The sequence below is a fragment of the Andrographis paniculata genome, unplaced genomic scaffold (assembly GCF_009805555.1).
Source record: "Andrographis paniculata isolate CXL003 unplaced genomic scaffold, ASM980555v1 Contig11END, whole genome shotgun sequence".
In the NCBI taxonomy this organism is placed as follows: Eukaryota; Viridiplantae; Streptophyta; class Magnoliopsida; order Lamiales; family Acanthaceae; genus Andrographis; species Andrographis paniculata.
The window spans coordinates 4,239,863-4,261,223 of record NW_026137391.1 but is presented as its reverse complement, the minus strand read 5'-3'; the positions used below and the strand labels follow the sequence as shown (position 1 = coordinate 4,261,223).

General features: G+C 35.1%; 2 protein-coding genes across 2 annotated transcripts; one reads left to right on the top strand and one right to left on the bottom strand.

The window, feature by feature from the left end:
- Window positions 1–671: 671 nt before the first annotated feature.
- On the bottom strand, window positions 672–6,193 carry LOC127250129 (uncharacterized). Its single transcript, XM_051273288.1, has 24 exons — window positions 6,005–6,193; window positions 5,626–5,858; window positions 5,434–5,539; window positions 5,252–5,353; window positions 5,099–5,161; window positions 4,908–4,986; window positions 4,644–4,791; window positions 4,448–4,571; window positions 4,170–4,359; window positions 4,057–4,085; window positions 3,811–3,959; window positions 3,603–3,705; window positions 3,419–3,514; window positions 3,282–3,337; window positions 3,079–3,202; window positions 2,932–2,994; window positions 2,772–2,831; window positions 2,533–2,694; window positions 2,358–2,431; window positions 2,158–2,251; window positions 1,922–2,058; window positions 1,181–1,261; window positions 978–1,083; window positions 672–853 (listed from the first exon to the last, which is right to left on the bottom strand). The coding sequence occupies exons 1-24, from the start codon at window positions 6,191–6,193 to the stop codon at window positions 773–775; spliced, it is 2,649 nt and encodes an 882-aa protein (XP_051129245.1). The 3' UTR covers window positions 672–772.
- Window positions 6,194–10,436: 4,243 nt separating this feature from the next.
- Window positions 10,437–11,855, top strand: LOC127250057 (uncharacterized). The gene is made up of 2 exons (XM_051273209.1): window positions 10,437–10,901; window positions 11,009–11,855. Exons 1-2 carry the CDS (start codon window positions 10,454–10,456, stop codon window positions 11,032–11,034), a joined length of 474 nt encoding a protein of 157 aa, XP_051129166.1. The 5' UTR covers window positions 10,437–10,453; the 3' UTR covers window positions 11,035–11,855.
- The last annotated feature ends 9,506 nt before the right edge of the window (window positions 11,856–21,361 follow it).

Sequence of the window (21,361 nt, the reverse complement as noted above, 5' to 3'; positions counted from 1 at the left end):
TCCCTTGGATTTGACGAATTTCTCAACGGCTTTGGGAACTTTGATCCTTCCTCCGGTTTGGGCATACGACGAAGAACGTTAACTTCATCGATTCGTGTCCAAATCAGTGACCTTCGACGAAAAACGCTTCGAAGGACACGAAGAACATGAAGGACAATACAGAGAGAGTGTAGAGACTTACCCCTTTACTTGAATCCTCGATGTAACTTCGATGTGCTAAACGAACTGGCCATGGCTCCTGTTTATAGGGGAGGGGTGACCTCGGCTTCCTTTTTGAATGATGCCACATGGCGCGTTCTGATTGGCCAATAGAAAGATTTTATAATCTTTCATTTTCCATCAGATGTCATTTTTCATTCTTGACGGATTTGATTGTGCATCTTCCTTTCTCGCCAAGATCTTTATATCATTGTCTTTTTTCGGAAGATATTAATTTATATACTTCATTTATTGATAAGATTAATTTATTCTGTTGCCAAATTTATTATGGCTTTATTTATGCACATAATATTTGTACGATATCTTCGATTTTAAGCGGATTTTTGCATTAATGGTTGATATTTTTATTGTACAAATATTAACATATGTGCATAATTAAATACCATATATTTATTTTATTGAAATTTTATTTCTTTCAAAATACATTAATTTAGACATTTAATTTTTAATGGGGGCAATAGTAGTTTCTTATTGTATATTCCACATTAACTGCTATAAAAATAAGTCATAACCATTCGAAAATTAATAAAAAAATATCATTCTATAAGGTTGGTCAACGAGCCTCTGGCATAGGCACTGGGTTGTATGGACCGCTGTCAAAGATGGTAACATCTCCCGGTCGTGTCAGCACAATCTGGATGCCAAGAAATTTTATATAACATAACTAAATTTAGTTAGGCGTCAAGTTCTATCACCACATGAAATATAATAATCAATGACCATTAATCTCATATATATATATATATATATATGTATACCTGGTAATCTCCGATCATACAAAGTTTGAATCCGGCAGCACAGTAGTCGAGATAATATTCCCATGTCCTTACAAACTTCTCATCGAATCCAAGGGCCATTACTTGACTGAAAACACCACACATTCCAAAAAAAATTATTAATTTGGAACTAAACTATTTATATAGAGTGTAATAATGCAACATATATGTATATAATTATTTACCTTTGATTTTGAAGGAACTTTTCCCTCCAGCGCCGGAGAGTGGGAAAATAATGACATCCTATCTCTTCTAGGTGTACCACACTACATACAAACATTAATTTGTAAAAGTGTAATTAAAATGTACTAGTATGCTTACCTTAAAAGAGTCCGTCCATGGAAAGAGAGGTTTCTAGCTATTTGGTTATTATTTGGAATGTTTGATTATATGATGATATAAGGTTGATTACAAATATATGAAAAATGTATGTCTAAATGTCATATAAGTTATGCCTCAACAGTATAGTCATTATAGATGTCATATATATATATATATTATTGCACTATTAATATAAATCATGTTTTATATAAAAAAATTATTGAAAAAATTAATTACAACCCACGATCTAATTTCAAAAGTTGCACCATATTCTCTTATGATTTAAAAAGTGGATAAAATCTTTTTATATTTTAAAAGGTATTGCATAGAATCCCCTAAAAAGAGATTTTCTGTAGTATTTATTAAAACAAAAAAAAAAAAGAATAATGCAATTTTTTAAATCACTAAGTATTTTTGCCTTGTTATTTAAAAGAAATGTGGAAATATGAGATGATAAGTAGATCCAATCTTTGAAATTTTGGAGATAACAAATGTTGAAAGCATATTGCGACCCAAAGAGGAAATGACAACCAAAAACAAACTTTAATTCTTCAAGTAGTGTAATGCACCATATATATATATATAGGAGCAGGGATTTGATTTACCTGAGTGTTGATCCGGTGGCCATGGCGGAGATTACTCGGTTGAGTGAAGGAATACATCCACCCGGGAATATATATTCTTTGATGAAGCCAGGGCTGTGCCTGTACTCGTTGTACTTTGCTTCTGCCATTGATATGAACTGTATGGAATGGATAGAGCAGCCATGAAATACCCAAGCAGTTTTTTTGCAATTAAGAAGCCATTATATTGTGCAATTACATAAAATGGTTAATGTTACCTGAAGAACAATAATTCCATTTGGGGCTAATGCAGATTCGCAGCACCTGAAAAATGTGTCCATGTATTGATGCCCCACGGACTCTATCATCCCACTGTAACGTCACAACTCTCAATAAAAAGAATATTATATTGATGGTGGTTTTGTACGTACTAGTAGGAGTTTTCAGAGTTTAATTGGCATAATAATAATTAAGTTACCATGATATTATTCTGTCATACTTAGGGCCCTTAGGTAATTCACGGTAGTCGCACAGAATAATTTCAATCTTATCCTGCAACCACAATGAGATCGATGTTGAGAATTAAGTGGGGATGGCTTTCTACAAAATACTAGTAATTGTTGAAATGAATATATAATAAACTAAACATTCACCTCCAGACCAGCTTCCTTCACTTTCTGCTGTGCATACTCAAATTGTTTTTGGGACAAAGTAATGCCAGTGTATTTGCATCCGGTAAGCTTGACTGCTTCGAATGCCAAGCTTCCCCAGCCGCACCCAATCTCTAGTACATGCTGCTCTTTGCTGATTCTTGCCTACAATTGGAAACAATATATATACCAATTAAACTTAACCTTTTCCAAAGGCATTGGGAGTGTTCAAAATGGTTTACCTTTTTGATCAAAAGATGAACTTTTCTAAGCTGTGCAGCCTTTAAGTCTTCATGCGGATTCTTCAAACCAACCAACAGAGAAGAGAGCATGTATGTACATAATAAAGTAGAATCTTTAATTTTAAGAATCATTAATGCATAAAAATAGATACGTACTAACCTCAAATATAGCACACGAATAGGTCATAGTCTCGTCAAGAAATAGTGAAAATAGTTGGTTGCTCTGGAAAGAAGATGGGAAACTTGAGATTGGCGTATCTTTATTGATCAGTAGTCTTACATGCAGGGAGGGAAAAAACATACTTACAAGGTCATAATGCTGTGAGATGTTCTTACGAGCGCCAGACACTGTGTTATACCTCACCACATGCTTGAAGAAGTATTTGGCTGAAGCAGCAAGGGAAGTGTAAAGCATTGGTGTCCACCATCCCCTGTGCACCAGGTAATCTTTGACTTTAATTCGCAGCAGAGAAAGGAAAGGAGTGTATCGTACGTTGCATACATGATTACCTTTTCCTTTCCAGTTTTGAGGTTTGCGTGTATAAATCTGTGTTGATCGAAAACATCTGCAGATCCATTCGAAGGTTAGGATGTCCTATTTTCCTCTAATCAAAAGAAATGCTTTTTGTTTAATTACATTGCATTACCAGGAAACAGTTGAGAAGACCTTCATTCTTATCCAGGAATGAACTATCGCCATTGATGTAAGCATCTGCAAAGCCTAAATCTGCTTCTGTTGCAACCTACAACAACGCGTGGTAACAGATTTTATTCTACCTGTTGTTTCAATATATATAAAGCATTTTTCCTGCGTGCAAAAGGCAATATTACCTTCCAGTAAAACTGGGGGTTGTGTACTCTCAGAACCACTTTTAAATTGCTCTTTTTTCTACAACCTTTGAAGGCAAAAGTTGCTCCGCCATCTTCCATTAAACTGCTTCGCCGCAGTTTGTATTGGGTGTGATATAGAAATTAAGATGAGTTAAATTAATGTTGCATCTTAGTTCGATTACGATCTGAGACTGTGTAAGAACCTTACATTAGGAAACCTGAAGCAATGAATCGTTCGAAAAACCTTGTAACTTGAAGGCGCGCCAGAGTTTCGGGCCAGGATGGGACTAAATGTTTTAAGGTGTTGGCAACAGAGAAACTTTTTTGAAGCAATGTATTTGCAACAAGCATACCAGCCTGTGGTGATCAACATACGGATTGTAATATCTGACATTGACATATATAGGTGGCTTTAAGTGTGGAGCATTGAATTCAAGGATGGAGGTTCATGTACCTTTATGCTGTCTTCCGGGAGGCCATAGGCTGTAAACAGTAACAGGTTAAAGCACACTGAATGAATGAAGAATCAAACTCTGAAAAAGCTTGTATAGATAGTGGCAGGTGCACCTTGATATGATCCACAGAACCAGAGTCCCCTCTTTCCTTGTATGAGATTGATGAGCTCAGATGAGGCTTTTGATGCAGCAACGGAAGGTATTGGACGGCTGGTCGACCCCTCAAACACAATGCCTATAGGCCTGTGAGTCTGAGGTGGACTTACCGTCAACAACAATGGGGGCTTTGTCTCACCTATATTCTGTGAGTTAGTTAGTTATTGCACTAGCTAATTAAACTACAAATGAGGTTCACTGTGAAAGGACAGAAATAATAATAATCTTAGGTACTTGGATGTTGTTGAGCCAGTAGGTAATGTAAGCTTTGTTATCAGCACTAGTCAGAAAATTTGTTGAGCTCCATAGCGATGGGTTCTTTGGCATTAAATTAGTGTCGTGATGGAGGAAGATGTCGCTGCATGCATCATGACAAGATAGGTAAGATATCTAACCAGATGAGTTGCAGAGAATATTGGAGCAACTGTACCTGTAGGCATAAGGAAATGCACCAAGTATTCGCAATTGGTCGTATGTTGCCTGCTCCCCTAATAGTTTCACCGCATCAGGAGCACGCGTTGCAATTACGCAACAATCATAAGCTCGTTCCATTCCATCCTTACAGGTTACAATACAACCTGCACAATTTTCATTTCTTGTGTGAATTCTTCTTCTTGCAGCAACCAAGAAGGTAGCATCATAGTAATTAGTATATAGCCGACAACAGAATAGATCAGTTATTGTCTTAGGTCACCATTTTCATTTGTTGAAACTGAATGTACTTGGGAATTGGTTCTTATTCGACAGCCTCTACCTTCCAGCTCTTTCTCAACCTAAATGTTTGCATTCATCAATGTCTTGTGTCAGAATCTAAATTAAACCAAATGCTGAGTGCAGTGTTAAATCAATGATACTACTTTTTCTATTTAGGAATCTGAGACTAACCTTGTGGATATAACTTTGTGAACGCCATTTCACAGTGTGCTTTTGAGGACAACTGAAGAGCTGCTGAGAGAATTGTTACGATGGTCATAGATAGTGCATTGAATCATAGTTATACACTGTTGGAATGCTAAATTTCAATACATAATTCATTACCTGAAAAGTGTGGTGACTGCGCAGAACTGAGAGCACGGAAAATGCAGACAAGTTCATCACTTGTGAAGGGCACGATGGCCACAGCGAAGAGCATGTCGGGATCTGCACAAAGAAAATTTGGAAAGCAAAACTTGAGAGAGAAAGCATTTACTATTTGTTAAGATATATATATATATGCTTACAAGAAAAGCTTTCTGGAATAACTGAGAGTAGTGACCGCGCTGCACAAATTGCTCGAGTGTTTCCTTCCTCTCGATGCCCTGATTTCTTTCAAGCTCATCAATGTAGCTGCAATACGCATATGCATATGTGATGTGATGTGAAATTAAATGATAGATACGTGGATGGGAGCTTTTGGGTTACTCATCACTAACTTTGCCGCATCTTTCCTGAAATTGATTGCTTCACGTATCATTTTCCAGAAGGATAGATTTAGTGCATTTCTCTTTTGTGCAAACAAACTCGACCAGCCATTGCGGTTTCCCCATTCGCATCCGCCTTCATCGTCATCTTCATCGAGGCTCACAGAAAACGACATGCGATTCCAGACTTCGTTGTCCACCCCTAGACTCTCCAAAAATTCCACAACTTCCGGACAAGCAGTAACCTGCTGACCAGGCCAGGTTGTATGTATTTATAGTCTCCATTGTCAACACAACGTTTTGCCACCGCATATAATATATAGACAACAGACACTTGCTTGCTTAGTGCTTACATCTGAAAAATGAAAATACAAATGGTTACTTTACCTACCTGATCAGTGAAGAGCAGAAAGCCCAGATCAAGCACTGTTCCATCATCAACTGTAACTGTCAGCATAGCCTGGCCTTGGCCGCCCAACGCAGCCTCCTTCTCATACACCACTACCTCCACACCCTCTTTCGCCAGCAAGGCTGCCGCCGCCAGGCCACTTATGCCGCCGCCTACCACCGCCACCTTCATTCCCAGCTCTATCTATCTATCTATCTTCCTCACTGTTGGCTTGGAGTACATACACATAATAAATAAATAGTACATGCATGTATTCATATATATATATATATATATATATATATACACAGACGGATCGGGCCTTGGCAAACCTTTTCTTTTTTTTTTTTTTTTTTTCTTTTTAAAGTAAAAATAATTTTTTTTTTTAATTTAATCGATTGACTTGTTTATTTATTTAGTAATGGTGGTTATATTTTATAACAAAATTATTTTTATTTTTTTAAATTATCTTTAATTATTACTCTAACCTACTTTTTAAAATGATGTATTTTAGTTTTTACTTTATATCCACTTTCAATTAAATATTATTATTCATTAACTTTCAATTAGATACTATTACTTCGTGGTGCCTACTCCCAATAAGACATCTTCTTTGGGCAGAGAGAATATATAGTTTTGTCCCCCTATTTCAAATCTATTACTCTATTTGTCCCTAATTTTATTATTTTAATTTATAATATTATATAAAAAAAATACATTTTTTTCATTCTAAATATCATTACAGTTTATCATATTTTTCATATTTTTCTTTTATTTATTTATTTATTTCTTCATAATTTCACTATAGTGTCCAATAAAATTAAAGAAGATAAAAGGACTTTGATTTAATGATACAGTGAACTGAAGATTATGTTATTGTAATTTTTTTTTTTTTACATATATAAACAAGTTAAGTTATCTATTCAAATAGAATATTGAAAGACAACTGTTCGAAATATGCTAAAACTAAATCAAATAATTAAATTAAAATAAAATAAAATTAGCATAATAGACCGTTGATTCTATTTATTTAGTTATATATGTATATATATATATATATATATTCATATTTTGATCTACAAGTCCATAAATTCATGAGGTGCCGCTAGGTACGCCATATATATACATAGATATATTATTAATAAATTGGAATTATTATTGCATACCAATTAATTAACCTCTCCTCCTACCTATATATTGTTATTAGCAAGACTAGTTTGAGGCTGATCGATCAGGCAGGCACCGCACGGCACCAAAACCAAGATAACTACTTACTCTCTACTTTAATTTAAGCACAAATATACACAGATTATTATAAGTTTGGGAGCTTAGAATTAATTAGCTTCATGCTCTAGGTAATTTTGTACTTATCGATTGTCATCTTAATTATCTTGTACTGTAGATACGGTTGTGTTAGATGATCTAAAGCTTTTAGGTAAGAATGTCATTCGGATCATCTATCATGGTATCAGGTCCCAGGCCTCGAATTCGAGTCCCACAGTCTCCATTCGATATATATCCATGTGCAATTCTTTAATTAATATTAGTTTTTTTTTATAGTGTATGATTAAAATTCAACAATAACACAGAAAAATTTATATTCCCATTATCTTCTTAACAAAAAGATAAGATGTTATAGTTTACTTTAAAAAATTATATTACCTATGCCCCCACCTTTGCTAATTTTGGTGATTACCCTTTTATTATGTTGTAATCTAAATAGCATGTGGCTTATTGTTTATTCATGTGCTTAATTTGAGGAGTTACATGATGCAAAGTAGAAAAGTTTTATTTCGAATCGGGGTTGTACTTGTCATGCGGTGTTGATCTTGGAGTCTTTTGATCTTCAAGGTTTGATTTCGAGTTTTATTCGTATGAGCCCTATATTGCAAATTATTTATTGCAAACGGAACCTTCTAGAAGGGTTAGGGCCAGCAAATTGGATCTTCTTGTCCCAAAAATAAATTTTATCTCTCATACTATGTGTGTGGGGATAGGGGATGGGGTGTGTTAATGGAACAGAAGATCCATGGGCAGGGCCAGGAATTAGGATCCAAGGGGCTTCAATGAATTTTACCGAAAAACTTATGTTAAAAATCAAATTTTGAATAAAAGGATACATGTATCGTACATTCCAAAATTAAGATGAAGTAATAGAAAATAAATAAATAAAATCGTGTTATTTCATAAATACATAATTGTCTACAAATTACATATATTTTGGATTAAAACCCGTCATATTGTTTAAACGTTTCATTTGATTTTCTTTATGGGTTAATTTATCTTTTCCAATTTGGTTTGAATGGCTTCTTTAGAGAATTTAAAGAAACACTTTATCTTCCATATTATTTCTTTGGATGATTTGAGAGGATTTGATCTTTCAAAATTTAACACTTATATATTGGGCTGCCTATGTGGCACCCTACTTCTAATATGTATGTCTAGTCATCTAAAGTGTCCACGAAAATGGAGATATTTAAATTAACATGTCAATATTAAAAAATTATAGTGACGGCACACAATATTATTACAGATAACAGATCATATATAATATAAATACAATACATAAACTAACAATACGTGATAAAATCTCATACAGAACATGCAACAGTTAATTTTAGCGCACGATGTACTCATATATAATACCATTACAAGTATAAACAATAGAACATGTCTTTATTTCACAAATGTACTTGTATGAAATACATAAATATATATGTTATACACATATTTTACATTTGTTGTTTGGGAAAATCAGCATTCTTTCCAAAAAATACAATATCCGTCTTCATCAAGTGTGTTTGTTTGAAGAATTTGTGTGGATTTATACTATTCATACAAATTTTTTCCCCAAAAATATAAAATCAAACATTTATTTTTTATATTATATTAAAAATCAATTTTATATTTAAAACATCACATCAATATATATTTATATCATATCATACAACTATAAATTTTTTTATTATTCAAATCACAGTCCAAAATCCAAACCTGAAAACAAACCCAACCGCAATCTACACGTCAAAAACAGTAGTGTGATCATATGGGTGAAGATAGCACACACATGAGCAACACACATCTATTATTTAATATTAGAACCAATTGTGAGATAATTTAATTTAAATAGAGCAAAATAGGCATTATAAAAATTATACAGTGTAACCAAAAAAATTAGTATGGCAAGTAAGCAGAGCTAATTACGAAAATATCTAAATGTTTTTATAATTAAAATTATAAATCAAAGAGAATAGAAAAAAAACACACACAGAGAAAGAATCTTCTTTCAAAATATCTTGTAAAGAACAAACAATATAAAATTATTTGAGATTTCATAATTTTTTAGCCAAATTATTATTGAATAATATTAATGTATTGATTTTTTAACTATTACGTACCGTCCAAAATTGACAACTTAGATGAAGTGAAGGACGCCTCGCCTCGGGATGTGAATTGATAGAATCAAAACAAACATTGCAGCCAAATTAGGATTTTAAGAATGTGTGGGTATGTGACATGGTTCGCCGGATCGGCCGAGTCCGGTCCGACTCGGCCGATCCGGAACCGGAACGGTCATTCGTCAAAAATATCCGATATTTGCCCAAAATTTTTCCATCCATTCATATCTTATCTATAAAACCCATTATAAATTTTATTTTTACCGATTTTCTACTTTTTATTCATATTATTCGAACAATTCATCTCAATTCGATCAGATCGGAGAAGAAAACATTTACCAGTGCGCTGAAGAAGAATCGTGGAGGAAAGACCTCTGTTCTGCGTTCGCGTCTGAAGAAGAATTGTGGGGGAGGGGAAGAAGAAGTGGGAGGATTCTGCGTTCGCGTCGGTGAAGAAAATCGTGGGGGAGGGGAAGTTGTTCGCGTCTGAACGAAATCGTGGGGGAGGGGGAAAGTTCTGCGTTCTGCGTTCTGGGTTCTGCGTTCTGGGGGAGGGGAAGAGTTCTGGGTTCTGCGTTCTGAGGGAGGGGAAGAAAGGAGGAAGGTAAATTTAATTATTATATTATTTTAATTAATTTAAATATTTATAAATTTGAATTATTTTTTATTAATTTGTTTATTTAATTTATAGGTTTAATTATTTTAGATTTAATTATTTAGAATAATTTGTTTAATTTATTGATAAATTTAGTTTAATTGTGTTGGATTGTATTTAATTTTTATTTAATCTATATAAATTGAGTTCATTAAAATTAATATTTTAAAATAACTTATAATCTTATTATTTAAAATTAATATTATTTTAGACAAAATTTGTATTAATTGTAAATTTATTGTAAAAAATTAATATTTTAACTATATTTTTTATATAAACAAATTAGTTATCTACTTAAACATATTAATAAACTAATATATAATTTGTCTATTTAATTAATGAATTACTATTTATAAATATTTTAACAATTGTATTATTCAATTACAGAGTTTGTGTAAAATGGCACCGCACAGAGATATTGGTTGGGATCATGCTACTCCTATCAGCAATGATAGAAAACAAGCAAAATGCAATTATTGTGGTAAAATTGTTCACGGCGGAATTACTAGGATGAAACAACATATAGCACATGTTACAGGTCAAGTTGAAGCATGCACGAGAGCTCCAAAAGAAATAAGAGAGTTATTAAAAAAACACTTGATCCAAGGAAAAAGTATGCGAGCAGCACATAAAAAAAAGTTAGAAGCATTGCAAAATTCCATTCGTTTGGAAGATGATTCTGATGAGGAAGAAGATGAAGTTTTTGAAATAAATGAAGATGAGATAGATGCTCTTGAAAGAAAACACTTAAAAAGAGCAATGGCTGAAAGCAGAAATATGGAATTTATGGAGCAGCAGCGTAGACATTCTGTTTCCGGAGATCTACCAAGCTTGAATTTTAAAGCCGGTATATTTATTAAATTTATAAAATATATTTAAATATTAGTATATTTTTTTGAGATAACAACCATATATGATCATATGCTTTTTTTTTTTTTTTTTTTATCTTTGTAGGAGGAAGCAGCTCGAATACAAAATGAAGTAAAAGAAATTTTTTCGAAAGCTCTATGAAAAAGACAGAAGGTTTGCATCAAAAAAAACTTGATCCATACATGTTTCAATCGAAGAATAAGTCTTTGAAAAATATGTTTTCAAAAGATAATGCAAAAAAAGTGGGTAGAGCAATTTCGAAATTTTTTCATTTTAATGCAATACCATTTCACGCTGCCGATAGTGGTCCTTACTACCAAACGATGATTGACACGATTGCATCGGTTGGACCTGGAGTTAAAGGACCTACTGGTAAACAAATTGGTGGTGAATATTTAAACGAGGAGATGCAAGAAGTTGTACAGTATGTTGATTCTTTAAAGCAGAAATGGAAAACATACGGATGTACAATTATGTGTGATGGTTGGAGTACTCGTACAAAACATCCAATCATAAATTTTATGGTGTACTGTGATAGAGATATGATATATCACAGTTCGGTTGATTGTACAAATAAGGCGAAGACTGCGGACTTTGTCTACACCCTAATGGATAAGGTGGTGGAATCAGTAGGGGTTGACAATATTGTACAAATTGTAACTGATAGTGAAGCTAGTATGAAGGCGGCTGGGAAAAAACTGATGAGGAAAAGGAAGCACATTTTTTGGTCTCCATGCGCAGCGCATTGCATTGATTTGATGTTAGAAGACATCGGAGATATATTGTCAGTGAAAGATACGATAAAAGAAGCCAGAAGAATTACAGGATTTATATACAACAGTGATAAAGTGGTTAATTTGATGAAAACATATACGAATGGCCGAGATCTGTTGCGACCAGGCATAACAAGATTTGCAACCGAGTTTGTTGCAATGGAAAGTCTTTTGAGATATGCAACCGATTTGAAAAGAATGTGTACTTCTAGAGAATGGGTTGAGTACAATAATACCTCGAGGAGAAGACATGAAGCCGGAGATATATCAGACTTGATTTTGAATGAAAGATTTTGGAAACGGATACGCCGAGTCTGTGGGGTCATGGAACCCTTAGTGAAGGTTTTAAAAGTAGTTGATCAAGATAAAAAACCTACACTACCTATCATTTATGAGGCAATGGATAGGGCAAAAATGGCAATAAAAACTGCGGTGAAAGATTTTCAACAATATTGGGATATCATCGATGAAAGATGGTATAATCAATTGCATCAAGATTTGCATGCAGCAGGTAACTATTCTTGTTATTTTTTTGTTTTTATATTGTGCTAATCGTTTGTTTTATTTTTTAATTTTATATACATTTCATGCAGCTTATTTTTTAAATCCTGGTCTTCAATACTCCGGCACTTGTGAATTTGATTCATCGGAGGTTCGAAAAGGAGTAAAAGAAGTTATCAAAAGACTCGAGCCAGATTTGGATATACAAGTAAAGGCTATGAATGAGGTAAATTATGTGAAATTTATAAATAATATATAAATATATATATATATTAATTTCTAATAATTTTACTATTATATTGTCTATAGATAAACATATTTGTTAACAAAATTGGAGAGTTTGGAAGTGCACTTGCTATTAGAGCTGTATCTACATCTTTACCAGGTATGTATTATGAAATTTATCATTTAATTATATTTTTAAATATACTTGTTATAAAATGTTGCATTATTAATAATTTTTTATTTATTTTTAATAGCTGACTGGTGGAATATGTACGGTGATGAAGCTCCTAATTTAAGAAAAATTGCATTAAAAGTTTTGAGTCAAACTTGCACATCATCGGGTTGTGAGCGGAATTGGAGTACGTGGGCTTTGATCCATACTAAACTTCGGAATAGATTAGCTATTGAGAAACTGCATAAGCTAGTCTATGTCCACTACAACATGCGTCTTCGGGTAAAAAATTTTATGCAAAGGACAGACACAGACGATTTTTATGACCCAATTGATTTGAATCATATTTTTGATGAAAATGATATTTTAGATGAATGGGTTAGAGAAAATGAATCTCCACTTATTTGTGATAGTGATTTGAATTGGTTGGATGAGGCTATTGAAGAAAGTGGAGATCGAGGTCAAAGTGAGCATAATGATCATGACAGTGATATGCTTTTATCTCAATTTATAGCTGATGGAAAAAAGAAGGCGAAAGAGAAAAAATTAGAAAACAAAAATACGGCCAAGAAAAAAAAAGCAATCATATTGGAATCTTCATCTTCATCGACTAATGGTGAAGATAAGAATAATAACAATGATGATGATGATGATGATGATGATGATGATGATGATGATGATGGTGGTGGTGGTGGTGGTGGTGGTGGTGGTGGTGGTAGTGGGAGCTACAGGGATAGCCGATACTCAAGTGATATGGGATGGGCTCAAGGAAATGAAAATTATTATGCTACCCAAGACACTAATCATGGATATCGTCCTGGTATAGAAGCTCAAAGAGATTTTCTAAATAGTTTAACAGAATTTTCAAGTGAAGCCGATGCTTCAAATTTTTCAGATACTAGGAGATATTCTGGAGTTCACGAACATATGCAAGACTTGAATATAGGTTATTCCTATGGAGATTCTTCTCATAGCTCGAGTAATAGATTGGGGAGACAGGAGTGGGACCAACCAAATGCATATCATAATCCCTATTACTCAGGATACGGTTTATCTAATCTACCCAGACATCTTCAGGATTCAGCCAATCTTCCTATATTTGGATCCAACCAACCAGTTGGAACATATTACGGAGGGATTACATCTGGTTCGGGTAGTATTGATGATCGTAGACAAAATTATGGTTCATCAAGCAGAAGCAATGATAATAGAGAATATCGAGGTTTTGATGTATATGGAAGGGGTTCATTTAGAGAAAATCAATATGGTTCGAACATCTCTCCTTATCCAAGCAATATGAATCCAGAACAAGGATATTCGTAATATAATCGATCAGCAGATGAAAATGATTTTGAACCTCCACGACATTCCACATGGTATTGAATGGTAAGTATAAATATTTAGTATAAACGTAGTTTGAACATTTTATAAAATTTTATTTGTATTTTTTTTCTAATTATTTTTATTTATATAATGCAGATGATAAAGATGAAATCTTGACATTGACGGACACAAGGTACATCATTTTGTTATTAAAATAAATTTATTAGTATAATGACAATATGCAAAACATAAAATTTAGCATTTACATTTATATATATATATCCGCTAATTTAGTTGAAATATTATTCATTTTAAATTTTGATCTATTATAAATTATAATATATTTTTTCAATAATATATATTTTTAAATTAATTATATTTATAATTTGATGTATTTTAATTAATTATTTATTATTTTTTTGAAAAAATATAAATTTTATATAAAAAAATCATATAGGCCGATATTTGACCGATACGCCGCGACCGATACGCCGCGACGTATCTGGAACGGTAAAGGCCGATCCGCGACGCCGATCCGCGACGGCGAACCATGGTATGTGAGGATGTATTTGGCATGTGCAGATGTGTTCCGGATAGAATTGGGAATAGAAAGCACGGAACCAAATATGAACAAGGAATAAATAATTGCAGATAAGAAGATATGGTTCATATAGAATTCGGAACTGACAGTAAAATGGATTGGAACCACCCGGGCGTAGAGAGAGAAATAAGGGGGCCCCGGGTGTGTAAAGTAAAGTAAAAAGGTATTCCGGGTGAGAATGAATCTAGAGAGGAACGGCTACCATGTTGAAATATTATTTCATTTTTCAAGTGTTACTTAAATAAGAGTTTACTAAAATCACTTGTAGACTAAGTCAGAATTTGTTATTAAATTTGTTGAGAGTCTTTTGTAGTCTGTTAACCATTTGAGAATTTTTTGGACTAAGCCTATATATATAGGCTCCAGTATGCTTTAATAAAGATAATTTTAGCAGCAATTTATTCTCATCTTAATATTATCTCCCAGTTTTTCCCAACAAAACTGGTACCAGAGCCAGGTTGCGTCTTCGCCATGGCTGCTCCAAATCTCCCTTCTGCTAATCAATCACAAATACCTGTATTTAAAGGTGAGTCTTATAATTTTTGGAGCATCAAAGTGAAGACCTTGTTTCGATCCCAGGATTTATGGGAATATGTGGAAACTGGGTATGAGGAATTCAAAGAAGATGAAAATCGGAACAAAGAACAGCGGAAGCGTGATGCCAAGACACTCTTTTTCATTCAGCATGCAGTAGATGATTCAATCTTCTCTAGAATTGCAGGAGCCACCACAACCAAAGAAGCCTGGACCACACTAAAAAATGAGTATAAAGGATCTGATCTGCCCAAGTAATAGCAGTGAAATTGCAGACACTCAGACGCACATTCGAGACATCTTCCATGACTGAAATTGAATTTGTGCAAGAATATTTGGCAAAGGTGGGCACAACTGTGGCACAAATGAGGTCCTACGGAGATACAATAACCGACCAAACAGTAGTCGCCAAGATCCTACGGAGCCTACCAGCAAAGTTTGACCATGTGGTGGCTGCGATTGAGGAATCACGAGACCTATCAACCTTCACAGTTGATGAATTGATGGGATCACTTCAAGCACACGAAGTACGGATCAATCGCTTCAACATTAAAGAGGAAGAGAAGGCATTTCAAACCAAAGGAGAGCCTGAACCCTTGAACCGAGGCAGAGGTCGAGGGAACTATTGAGGACGAGGTCGTGGCAGGAATAGTGCACTGAAATGCTTATACTGCAACAAATCTGGGCACATAGTCAAGTACTGTTGGTCCAAACCAGAAGAGGCACAATATGCTGAGGAAAATGAAGAAAACTATTTGTTCATGGCATTGGCGGGTGCACACGAAGAGAAGAACGACCTCTGGTATATAGATAGCGGTTGCTCTCATCATATGAATGGTGATCGCTCAATATTTAAAAAGCTTGATGAGACTGTGAAATCGCAAGTAAGGCTCGGAGATGACCAACAACTAAAAATTGAGGGAAGTGGTATCATCTCGGTTGGAGCAGGTAACAATAAAACTCTCATTAAAGATGTGTACTTTGCTCCAAGTTTAGCACATAACTTATTAAGTGTTGGACAAATAATTGAATATGGTTACACGGTGACATTCGAGGATGATAAATGTGTTGTGAAAGATAAGATCGCCAACAAAATTCTTGTGTGTGCTCATATGTCATCAAATCGAATGTTTGCCTTGGATTTCTCTATTACAACAGAAAGTCCTATGATGAGCAAAACTCTTACCGAAGGTGAATTATGGCATCGGCGATATGGCCATTTATATATAAAAGGGTTGCAGCTATTGAGAAATAAGAACATGGTGAAAAGCCTTCCTATCATTGAGCCTCTAGGCAATGTATGTGAGGCATGCATGGCTGGAAAACAAACAAGGCAGTCTTTTCCTAGCGGAAAGTCTCGGCGGGCCGAAAATGTCTTAGAACTCAGCAATGCTGATGTTTGTGGTCCAATGCGAACCAAATCACTAGGTGGGAGCAGGCACTTCCTTCTATTTATTGATGATTTCAGTAGGATGAGCTGGGTATACTTTTTAAAGAAAAAATCGGAATGCTTTGAGTCATTCAAAGTATTTATGGCCTTGGTTGAGAAGCAAAGTGGAAAGTATATTAAAACACTTCGCACAGATCGTGGTGGAGAATTCACATCAGCAACATTTGATGTGTACTGCAATGAACATGGAATCAAAGCTCCTTACACTCCCGAACAGAACGGTGTGGCCGAACGAAAAAATTGCACCATCATGGAAATGACTCGATCAATGCTGAAACTTCAGGGAATGCCTGACCGTTTTTGGGCTGAAGGAGTGGCTGCTGCAACCTATATTCTCAACCTTTCACCCACGAAAGCGGTATGGAACAAGATTCCATATGAAGTATGGAGCGGATACAAGCCATTGGTAAGCCATCTGCGTGTGTTTGGATGCATTTGTTATGTCTTACATTCAAGTGTTCAGCATAAGCTAGCGGAAAAATCACGAAAATACATATTTATTGGCTACTGTACTAAGTCAAAGGCTTATCGAGTTTATGATCCTATGGATCATAAAATTACAGTCAGCCGAAATGTTGTGTTTGATGAGCAGGCTACGTGGGACTGGACATAAAAAAAGATCAGAAACACAACATTTGCAATGGTTGAAATTGAGTTGATGGAAGATGATGGACCTCAGATTTTGACACCAACCAAACACGATCTCACCACTCCTACAGAATCCTCTCTGGAAGAGTCGACAGTACCCAATGATCCAGCCACACTACGCAGAAGCACACGTGGCCAAATTCCTAGGCGTCGCTTTGAGATTGAGGGAGAGGATGCTTCATCTTTAGTTCTGTTTGCAGCAGATCCTGTGACAGTAGAAGAAGCAATGGAGAAGGCAGAGTGGAGAAATGCGATGCAGGAGGAGTTATCAGCTATCGAGCGGAACCAAACATGGAAAATGGTTGATCTCCCAGAAGGCAAGAAAGTCATCAGCTTGAAATGGATTTTCAAGAAAAAATATCTGCCCGATAGAAGTGTTCAGAAACACAAGGCCAGACTAGTAGCTCGAGGCTTCACACAACAACATGGACTCGATTATGAGGAAACATTCTCTCCAGTAGCACGTTTTGACACGGTGCGGATTCTCTTGGCACTTGCAGCACAGCAACAATGGAAAATCTATCAGTTTGATGTCAAGTCTGCCTTCCTAAATGGAGATTTACAAGAAGAAGTTTATGTTAGTCAACCACCTGGATTCGAAAATAAAGAAGGAAAAGTATTACGTCTACATAAAGCTCTCTACAGACTTAAGCAAGCTCCACGTGCTTGGTACATCAAGATTGATGACTTCCTCCAAAAAGCTGGATTCGAAAAAAGTCCCAATGAGCCGACGTTGTATATAAAAAGATGAGGTACATGTGATTTACTTATTCTAAGTCTCTATGTTGATGACATGATATACATGAGCTCATCTGTGCATCTCATAAATGAGTTTCAAACATCAATGAAGAAAATGTTTGACATGACCGACTTGGGAGAATTACAATACTTTTTGGGATTGGAAATCACTCAAGACCGTAAAGGCATATTCATGACACAAAGGAAATATATGGAGGAGACATTAAAGAAATCTAATATGTTGGGATGCAATACAGTTGCAACACCAATGAACATTGGCGAAAAGCTGACTGCTTGCGACAACACAATGTTCGCAGATGCAACAGTCTATCGAAGTTTGGTGGGGAGGTTAATTTATCTCACTCACTCACGACCAGACATTGCATATTCAGTCGGTGTGTTGTCATGATTTATGCAAAAGCCCACTCAACATTTTCTTGGAGCAGCAAAAAGGGTTTTAAGATATTTGGCTGGAACTAAGGATTTTGGAATTTGGTTCTGCAAAGTTGAGGACTTCAGCCTTAAAGGCTTTACGGACAGTGACTGGGCCGGAAACTTGGATGATCGAAGAAGCACATCTGGAAATTGCTTTATGTTGGGGACAACTGCAATCTCCTGGAACTAAAAAAAACAACCCACAGTAGTTGTGTCGTCTTCAGAAGCTGAATATGTGGCAGCCACTGCAGCAGGGTGTCAAGCAGTCTGGGACGACGAATTCTTTGCGACTTGGGACAGGAACAAAACAACCCCACTGTCATTAAATGTGACAGCAAATCAGCTGTCATGCTAGCAAAATATCCAGTCCATCACAGTCGCACAAAACATATTGAGATTAAGCATCATTTCATAAGGGAGCTGATCAATGAAGGGAAAATCCAGCTTGAACTTTGTCGAAGTGAAGAGCAAGTGGCTGACGTGTTAACAAAGAGTCTACCTCAAGCCAACCATGACGAACTTAGCATAAAATTGGGTCTTGCCACCTTCAAATGAAGGAGGAGTGTTGAAATATTATTTCATTTTTCAGGTGTTATTTAAATAAGAGTTTACTAGAATTACTAGTAACTAAGTCAGAGTTTGTTATTAAATTTGTTGAGAGTCTTTTGAAGTCTGTTAACCATTTGAGAATTTTTTGGACTAAGCCTATATATATAGGCTCCAGTATGCTTTAATAAAGATAATTTTGGCAGCAATTTATTCTCATCTTAATATTATCTCCCAATTTTTCCCAACCTACCACTCATTGTAGAGTTTGGTATTAAGGGAATATCTTTCATATAAGATATCAAATTAAGAATATCTTTCAATTATGACCATAATATTTAGTTAAGAATGGGGCCAAGATATTTGGTTAAGATTATGTTTAGAAAAATATACAAATTTTTAGGTAGTTTATGTCTTTATACCAAATGGTTGCATGCATTCACATTGTTAATCAATTACAAAAATTGTGCTAATTTAGAAGACAACGCTTAGATTTTATAAATAGGCGTGTCATATTCATTGTAAATCAGATTTTGCATCTCGATCAAATTTAATATTTTTATCTTTATTCCTGTACTTTTATTTTCTATATTTATTTTCATCCTAGATTTCTTCACTATCAAATTTCTGAATATTGTATTTGGTACGAATTAAGAATTTAATTACTCTAAATTGTCAAAAAGAAGTCTTTGGTTATTGTACAATTGAAAATTTTCAACCTATAATAATATTTGGGTATACCTAGTGGGAGCAAAAATTTTCTTTCACAAAAAATCCTCCTTAATTCATTAGATTAAGATAAGAAGAACTTCTACATCGCCTGATTACTCATTTCGAAGCAGCGATATCAGCAAAAGACACCAATGTTGTCCAGACTGCATCTTTGGACCTTCCACCTCTGCCACCATCCATTCCGAAAGAATTCACTCCAACTAGGATGGAGATACCAGCACTATATAAAGGCCAAGAAGCATCAACCTTGCTACACACACAAGTACAAATTTACTATATGAAGGAATGTGCCAACAAGTCATCCACAATATTTTTGGCTGAGTTTGGAAATCACAGCCAACAATGGCCATATATATTTTTTCCACTATTTTCAAACGTCAACACCAGCAAGATACGGCATACCACAAAGTATATCACAAACCCAAAGATATTATGCTATGGCACCCATACACAATGGCGAGCCGTATCCACAACCCACTTCGTAACATTGGATAAAATAGCCATATGTGCAATACAACAACATTATCAAAGCCGTACCCAACTTCCACCAATTGCAGGCACCTACAGCTTAAAGGATGAGTACTATTTTGGAACAACCGCCGGTGTGGAATCCACAACCCATAGTAATATTCGCACATAAATAACCTGATGTAGAACAAATAGTGCAAGATGTCATGCAACAACACCTTGATGTCCAAGGCTAGGGCCAGCAAGGTCTTGTACACCAAAAATATTTTTCGAAGTGGTTAGAGTGGCAACTATTAGTTGCCTTGTCAAGTTAGGATTACAGGGTCTCTCTTAATCTTAAAAGAAGACAATTAGTTGTCTATAAACCATGTAGAAAAATTTACAATCCTTATTGCGGAATTATCCTTTAATGAATTTTACAAACTACAATTATTTTCATTAAGTCTTGCCAGAACCACCTTTATGTGGTACTCTTTCTTCTGCATTGACTTCATACATAGTTGGACTCAAATAGAATGAGATTCCCATGACAGGTTCTATAATCCCGTATTAGAAACTACTTTCATTGATTTGATGAAAATAAAACAAGAATTTAGGGAATCGACCGCCGCCTTCATTACAAAATCAGAAGAACTAAGGTGCTATGTTAGTGACCATCAACGATTTAACCTCTCCAATAACACAATTAGGAACATGGAGACACGACAACGCGACCCACTCAAAGCTCATGAAGTTCAAATATTTTCCCAATTAACAACCAAGTTCGCAGCCTGGAGCATTTTTTTCATGAGATAGAGATCAAAGAAAAATGAGTCAGACACTAAAGTTGTTGTATTTGATATGGAGGATATGATTGATAGGTATGAACTTCTGGACGTTATTATGGAGCCTGTAGTGGAGCTGGTACTGGCATAGCCTTACACTTGCTCCGATTTCAAATATCCAAAGGCTAAAAATATGCCTAAGTTACAAACTAAGGATTGTTTTTTCGATGTTACGCAGACCGACGTAGTTGTTAATGAGTTTCTAAAATACAATAAAATCTGTATTTCTAAAGGTTAGAGATTGACCTCCCCAAAAAATCAAGGGACAAAACTATTACAAGTGGCACAATTTATTTTGACATGCCACCATAAATTGACTTCACTTCAACACGAATATACAGAAATCCTTGAAGAGCAAGTGTCTCAAACTCGTTAGTATGAAAGTGGATAATGAATCTTTTGGTAAGGTTCAAATTGCTACCATAATGGTACGGCCTACTAAAGGAGGTACCCCCTCGAGACGATAG